Below are 8,022 nucleotides of genomic sequence, written 5' to 3' on the forward strand. Positions count from 1 at the left end.
TAATTTTTTATTTGTGTATATTATTATAAATATTTTAACATATTTAATATAAATTCTTCTACTATCCTCTTAATAATTATTCATAATTAAATTAAGACTATAAAATCCTATTCCAAAATAAACATAATAAGTATTTAACAAAAAAATATTTAACTGAGTACTGCTCTACAAACAACTGTTTGAATTTGCTAGGACTGTTATAAACTCCTGTTTGTATTTGGTAAGGATTGTTGCTTTCTCCATTTGAGAATTGAAGTGTCCCAGTTTTGGAAGCAACCTCCATCACCTCTTTGGCAGGTTACCATCTACATCGTTTAGAAAGAAAATTGTGTTCACATGTGATTTTGACTATTAAGCGTGCGATCTACCCTTCTTCACCTTTTTTATGATTTAAAAAGGATGAAAATGATATTGGCCGGACTGTATTATCTCTGAATAGGGAGAACAAGAATTTCATTGTCTTACATGGAGTGCCCCAACTTGATCGACCATATTCAGTCAGGTTGGAATCTTATCTCTACTTAGCCCCCACATAAGGACACACTCTGATATGCAATCGTATTTCTTTTTTTTTCAGACCACAAAAAAATGCCTGTAGAAAGTGTTAGCCATCTAAGCCAGCGGATTCAAAAACTAGATACAAGCTGTAATGGCGAAGATTGTCTCTTGCCTCAGAAAAGTACTCATGGCGAAGTCATCACTTGCTTAGGTATAGTTTTGCATATGCATAAATTATGTAGTTAGATTCTATTCCTAGAGGTTTCAGTTCAGAATTAGCAACATTAAGAGATGCATTGTGACCTGATAAGCAGCTGCAGTAGCATGGGGAGCTAATCAGCCACTGGTTATTGAAGAAATTCAAGTAGATCCACCACAGGCTATGGAAGTCCGTATCAAAATCACCCACACATCCCTCTGTCATACTGACATTACATTCTGGAATGGCGGGGTAATCAGTAACGTGGTTTCAAGCTTGTTATGCTATATATTTTCCACTAAGGTTGTGGAGCTTGTTATGCTTGTTATTGATACTCATTGCTGGCCATAACTGTCTTACTTCAAACGGCTTATGTATGTCTGCAGGATGAAAACATGCAAAGTTTTCCTCGCATACTTGGACACGAGGGTGCTGGGTAAACCTTTGTTAGTTACAGTTAATATGAGTCTGATTATATGTTTTTCGAACAAATTACGAAATAAGAGCATACAATTTATGATTGCAGGATAGTAGAGAGCGTGGGAGAAGGCGTGACAGATATTAAGGTTGGAGACCATGTAATTCCCTTGTTCACAGGAGAGTGTGGAGATTGTGTGTTCTGTAAATCTAAGAAGACTAATCTGTGTGATAAATTCAAAATCGATCTCACAAGAAAAGTGATGAGAAACGATGGAAAGACGCGTTTCTCAATCAAGGGATTGCCCATTTACCATTTCATGTCCACTTCTACATTTAGCGAATACACAGTTGTTGACTATGCTTGCGTTGCCAAAATCAATCCAGAGGCTCCACTGGACAAAGCATGCTTGTTTGGTTGTGGAATAGCCACTGGTATATTTACTGTGACTTTTTTTATGCATCTAAGCCTCAATATTGGAGCTACAATATTCAACTTACAATTAGAATGAGCAATATCTCTTTTGATTGTTCAGGTGTTGGAGCTGTTTTCAACACAGCTGACATCCAAAGTGGATCAACTGTGGCCATTTTTGGCCTCGGTACCGTTGGCCTTGCTGTCAGTAATATCATCCTGACACTAGTTCAGTTTTATGTGATATTCTCTACAAACGATTTCAGATTTCATGATATTCTCTAAAGTGTACTGATGATGTTTTCATGGGCACTCTGTAGGTCGCAGCAGGTGCAAGAATGAGAGGTGCGTCCAGGATAATTGGTATTGACACAAATTCAAGCAAGTTCATCAAAGGTAAAATGGATTCTCCTATGAAGATCAGACAACCATACATTTTCTGAGTCCTAATTATGTAGAACCAGCTAAACTGAATATCAACATAACTGAGACCCAGGAATTAAGTAGAAACTCACCAGTTAACTTCATTTCCAATGCAGCGAAAGCCTTGGGCGTGACTGAATGCATTAATCCAAAAGACCATGAAAAGCCCATTCAAGAGGTAATTTAAATGCTTTTTTTGCTTAAGAAAAGGTTCACAGATTTATCTCTGGTTCACGATAAGGAGAAAGTTATATTTATGTCAGGTAATAACAGAGAAGACACAAGGAGGTGTGGATTATAGCTTCGAATGCATTGGAAATACAGGTGTTTTGTATCAGGCTTTCTTGGCTACTCGGGAGGTAAAACAGCTAGTCTTTTTCCCTTTTTTAATAGTGATGTAGATTGATGGAGAATCGTTATCAGCTGCAACTATTACATTAGGAACAATTATTCCATAAACATCATTAACATACGGTTAAAATAAATATCAGTAATGGACAGTTACAAAAAGTTGAGACTTTAATTTTATATAATTAGAAAACAAATGGTTAACGAAACCATTCGAACTAAAACCTCTTAGAATCTGTCCCAATTCTATATAATTGAAAAATAAATGGTTTCCCAAACCACTCTCACTAATTTGAAAACCCTTCTCTTTACCAAGTCATCTCATTCAAAATTTCTCATTTCTGAGAACATATAAACATTAATACAATGGTATTGGGTTGCAGGCATTGGGTTTGACAGTGTTGCTGGGGTTGGATACAAGTCCTCGTAAGATAAGCCTTCATCCACTGGAATTGTTTTCAGGGAGGAGATTAGTGGCCACGATATTTGGCGGTGTCAAGGGTAAAACCGACTTGCCCGGTCTAGTAGACAAATATATGAGGAAGGTACAAGCTATGTATTTTTTGCCTTCATTTTACCACCATCTTGTGTTCACAGTATTGTTTTCTTGATATATCATATAAACATATAAACAAGTTTTGATCGCAGGAGTTCAGCGTTGAAGAATTCATTACACATGAGCTCCCTTTTTCAGAGATCAACCAAGCTTTCGATTTGTTGTTGGAGGGCAAGTGCTTGAGATGTGTTCTCCACCTTTAGCTGAAATTATAAGCTATCAATCGATGGTATAGGCCATGGTTGTTCTGTGTGAACCTAATTTAAGAGTAGAATATTTTCTGCCAACTATATAACATCCTATGAAAAGAGTTTCATCTTTACCGTTTGATGTAATAAATAGAGTTTCATCTTTACCGTTTCATGTAATAAAAGGTTGTGTGTTGATAAAATAATTTTCCTCATTGGCATGACTTATGCATTAGTTTACTTGTTAGAAGATTTTTTATTTTTTTTTCCAAGAATTTTTTTGAAAGAGTTTGTGTTGTCTATGATGTTCAGCAAGTTTTAAGTATGTTGAATTTATTTAAATATTTAAAAATCTTATTCATTTATATATTCAGAAATATATTTCAAACCATTAAAATTTAACATTTTACTAAGACCCATCTAATTTTCATTTATCTATACTGAATTGAATTTTAGAGAATCTCTAAAACAATTATGTGATTTAAAAAAAAAAAAATATTAACAAAATTAAATATATTTATATATTCAAGAACTATTTATTTATAAAATTTTATCAAAGCCTAATCATTAAAAATGTGAAAAAGAATTAATACATAACCTCTCATAAAAAAATACTTATAAAACAAATACTTACCAATTAAACTGACCTTCACACTATTGATTTATATAATTAAAAACATATTTTAAGCAATTAAAATTCATTATTTTACGCAAATGGTATCCAAATTCCAATTTAAAAAACCTGAACTACTTATTTAATAAAATAAATACAATACATTATTAACGAATTGTAAATCATTGAAAGTCATTTAATCAAACTATTAAGAGTTGTGATGGAGCAACTAGAAAATATTATAAAACTATTACACATCAATCGATTTGAGGATGATATCAAGTAGTCCAATCATTCGTCCTAAAATTACGGTACAAACACACAAAATATATCAAGTAGTCCAATCATTCGTCCTAAAATTACGGTACAAACACAAAAAATATATCTAAGTAGTCCAATCATTCGTCCTAAAATTACGGTACAAACACAGAAAATATATCAAGTAGTCCAATCATTCGTCCTAAAATTACGGTACAAGCACACAAAATATTTCACACTTGCGAATTGAGTTCACGTGCGGAACCACAAAAGTTAGCAAATGGTACAAGAAGATGGTAAAGTTAGTATAAATTACATGGTACAATAAGTAAAATGCTGTCCACTAAATATAAAATTGAGTTAACGTGGGGAACCACAAAAGTTAGTAAATGGTACAAGAAGGTAAAGTTTGTATAAATTATATGGTACAATAAGTAAAATGCCGTCCACTAAATATAAAATTCTCCCACACAGGGACGGAAGACGGAATTCGAGGGCTTAATTTACGAATTGTGTTAAAGTGCGGAACCACAAAAGTTAGTAAATGGTACAAGAAGATGGTAAAGCTGGTATAAATTATATGGTACAATAAGTAAAATGCTGTCCACTAAATATAAAATTCTTTGAATCTGAAGGGAATTTTTGTGTTACAGGGTGACTTATATATTTTTATATCGGGATATAATTTGAAGCTAAATTTCTTATCATAAGGTGATTTACACAAAAAATTTCATAGGGTGATTTCCATTATATTTTTATGGGTTAATAAAAAAAATTTATTCACTAACAGTGCATTTGATTTGGTGATTTACATTATATTTTTATGGGTTGATAATTTTTTTTCATTCATTAATAACATATTCTATTGTTATAGACATATTTGGGCACTGCAACCCCAATCACATATGTCCATAAACCAAGGGCTTCTAAACCCCTAAAAGTGTTGTTTCATACCCTAAAAGAACAAGGTCAGCTGATTACATCATTTTCTAGAAGTTCCCCCTGAAAAACTAGTCAAAACTAGACCATACAGACTGCTCCATGCTAAGGGTGCGATGCATCTCACCTATTACATACAGGGGGTGCGATGCATACTAAAAAGTGTTTCTGTAGGGTGCGATGAGTGAGAGCAGACAAATGGTAGAAGCAGTGTGCTAGGTGGAAACTCAAAGAATCTTCTAGAAACTGCTCATATGACACTTGCCTCTCTCAATTCACCCAGGGATGAGTAAGAGATCATGAAATCTCCAAGTGGAACCAAAAACTATCAGTAAAATGGCACTAATCAAAATCCCAGAAGCTGACTCACTCTTTTGTAAACATCTATATATGGATCCCTCATCCTAGAGACCCAGAGGCTGGAATTTTGTAATTTGCAAGTAAGTGTTGTTGGTTTCTCTTTGAAGACATTGTTGGGTGATCTTGCTTTGTATGAGGTGAAGAGGGCTTTCATGCTGAGAGGATGATGCTGGATCAGACAGTTTGGTTGTAATCCTCTCTTCTACTACTTCTATCAATAAATTTATTTGAGTTTTCCTCCATATGCTTGTATATCTCTGAATCTTGTATCTGTATATGCATTTATATAGTTAATGTACATCTGATCCTACATTGTTTATGGTTATAGATTTCTATGCTTTGATGGTATTTTGTTGCCTTAACTTTACAGGTGTTCTTTGAAGCGGGACAAGTGAAAAAGGAGTGGCAAAAGCTCTATCAAAGGAGAGAGGAAGCGAGCAAGGAGACTAGCGAGATACTGAGGTTAGTACTTCTTTCTTCTCTCTCATCTATCTCTCATAAAGGAAGACACAAGTAAATTTAGTTTTTTTGTTTCTAAGATAGCTACCCGTCTTAGTGGGACTAGTAGCTCTGAATGGACACTAGTTTTCTCGATAACAAAATGGCAACTCCACTAGGGAAAATGGGAAGAAAACTTGAATGAGAACGACACCATTCAAATTCTTTTCGTTAACACAGAATCCGATGAACATGGGGGCAATCTACCCGTTCCTTTACCGCAGGAAGGAAGGTCGTCCGAGATTTATCTGGTTGTTTATTCGGTCCCTCCTCCAAACAATCTAGTTGTTTCCTTCAATTGGAATCTACTAGGCAGACCCCGCCTACCATCTAATGTACCATTCTGAATCATACTACAAGCTTACAGAATGATCAAGGTTGGTACTATCATAGATGAAGGGGCTTCTGTGAGTATCCTTTCCTCAACTGCTTGGAAAGCACTTGGCTCACCATCGCTTCTACCTGAGATTCGAAATCTGACAGGCTGCAACAAAGGAACCAATCGACTGTTGGGGATCCTTCCAAATTTGCCTATAACTTTGAGAAGAAAAACTGTTAATCTAAACGTGATGGTAGTCCAAGGGCCTCTAGATTACAATCTACTCCTTGGGCGTGACTACATTTATAGCATGGATGCTATTGTTTCCTCACTCTTTCGAGTGATGTGTTTCCTGCATGAAGGCAGAATAGTCAAGCTCGTAGACCAACTTTCATTCCCTAGATCGAACACAACTACTAGTCAAATGCCATCTCTAACAGGTCTTTTTGCACAAGGAATGTCTCATCAATCTCCAGTCCATCCACCTGATGAGCGCAAGTGATTCGATGATCGTGACTAAAACCCAGAATGCATGCACCCTGGTCTGCTTTGGCAGGAAAACCCCAGATATAAGGTAGGTTTTCGCGTAGGAATATGACTAGTCTAACAATCCTGTCCATTTAGGAAAATGGATCAGTCTGGAAAAGGATTTCCCCGTCAAAGGTTAGGTGATTGGAACTGGAATCACCTTCGTCCATTTCGATGGACAAAGCCAAGGAAGCGTTTTTTCTACAAATGCGGATGAAACAATCTTGATAATGCAAGAAATTCCGTATGGTAACCTGGAAGCTCTATTTCGTTATACCTGGGGGGCATGCAAACCTTTTTCCATGCAAGTGAAAAGCAACCACTTATTTTCTTAGTTTGTAGGCTCTTAACCCTTTAAACTTGTAGGTTGGTCGTTCTTAGCTTTCATAACAAAAGGCTTCGGAGCAAAGTTTCAAATGGGGCAAGCTCCCTAAAAAATGAACCTATTGATGAGACATCCTTATTGTACGACTGGCACGAGTAGTTTTACGCGAAGTTCAAGCTCGTTGAAAAATAAACCTAGCAATGAGAAAATGTTCCCTCAGAGTTCAAGCTCATTAAAAAATGAACCCACATTCAGTGAATAACCATTGCGATTGCATAATTATCAGCTTTTGAATCTTGGTCATGTTCTTACCATCACCTCCACTCTTTTTTAGCCGATCATACACCTCCATTTGATTGTTTACCCTATTGAAGAACAGCTGCGACAAGTGGTTCTATTAGCCACCTTCTTTACACTGCCATGATTGAAAGGTTCCAAACATTACCTGGAATTAGCTGCTATCTGAAAACATCACTTGTTCCTAAAAATCCGAGTCTCCTCTAAGCTCTTTTCATCTGACTCGTAAAATATGAAAAGATTGCCGAGCAATTGGCCTCTCCAGCTCGTTAAAGTGATTGGAAGTGCCATCCCTCCTCTTAATTTTAATCTTTTTGGACATGAGGGATCATTACACAAAAATATCGAGCGCTTGTCTTGTTCAGCTCGTTAAAACTATCAAAAAGTCATCCCCTTCATATTATTTTATACTTTTTTCGGACTTAAGAGATTATATTATGGAAAATGACTACTGGAGTTGCCTTTACGTCTCTTTTTGGACTCTCTAAAATTCAAAAGGACCGAGTTATCTTTGTCGTTAAACTCGTTAAAACAATAGCGACAAACTTGTCCATGCATAAAAGAGCGAGTTTCACTGTCGTTAAGCTTGTTAAAACATAGCGACAGGTTTGCCCAAAGGGCAAGTTATAGAACAAGCATATGTTATCCTCTTCAAGCTTGACAAAAATAAAGAGGTACTGGTCAGCAATGACTGGGGAAAAAGGGAAGAAAACTTGAATAACTTCATTGGTAGCAGGTCGCTCTTGAACATGACACTTTCACTTCGTCATCATGATTGAGTCGAGTTAGGTTATTCCGTTCACTGGTCATATCATCATTGGTCTGCTGTACCATCCATTTT

The 8,022-nt window shown here is 36.0% G+C and overlaps 1 protein-coding gene across 1 annotated transcript; it reads left to right on the top strand.

Moving 5' to 3' along the window:
* The first annotated feature begins 349 nt into the window (after positions 1–349).
* Positions 350–3,250, top strand: LOC149221364 (alcohol dehydrogenase-like 4). The gene is made up of 11 exons (XM_089385085.1): positions 350–502; positions 578–709; positions 813–949; positions 1,084–1,133; positions 1,224–1,549; positions 1,651–1,733; positions 1,850–1,925; positions 2,069–2,130; positions 2,216–2,311; positions 2,684–2,845; positions 2,949–3,250. Exons 1-11 carry the CDS (start codon positions 466–468, stop codon positions 3,057–3,059), a joined length of 1,272 nt encoding a protein of 423 aa, XP_089241211.1. The 5' UTR covers positions 350–465; the 3' UTR covers positions 3,060–3,250.
* Positions 3,251–8,022: the final 4,772 nt, after the last annotated feature.

This window comes from Pinus tabuliformis, chromosome Q (genome assembly GCF_031772625.1).
Source record: "Pinus tabuliformis cultivar Carrire ecotype Pingquan chromosome Q, CPIR1, whole genome shotgun sequence".
In the NCBI taxonomy this organism is placed as follows: Eukaryota; Viridiplantae; Streptophyta; class Pinopsida; order Pinales; family Pinaceae; genus Pinus; species Pinus tabuliformis.

Excerpts from the sequence above, each read along its gene's own strand:
- LOC149221364 (XM_089385085.1), top strand. The coding sequence starts at position 466 with ATGGAGTGCCCCAACTTGATCGACCATATTCAGTCAG. Across the intron at positions 710-812 it reads CGAAGTCATCACTTGCTTAG|CTGCAGTAGCATGGGGAGCT; the intron begins GTATAGTTTTGC and ends CCTGATAAGCAG. Across the intron at positions 1,550-1,650 it reads TGGTTGTGGAATAGCCACTG|GTGTTGGAGCTGTTTTCAAC; the intron begins GTATATTTACTG and ends TTGATTGTTCAG.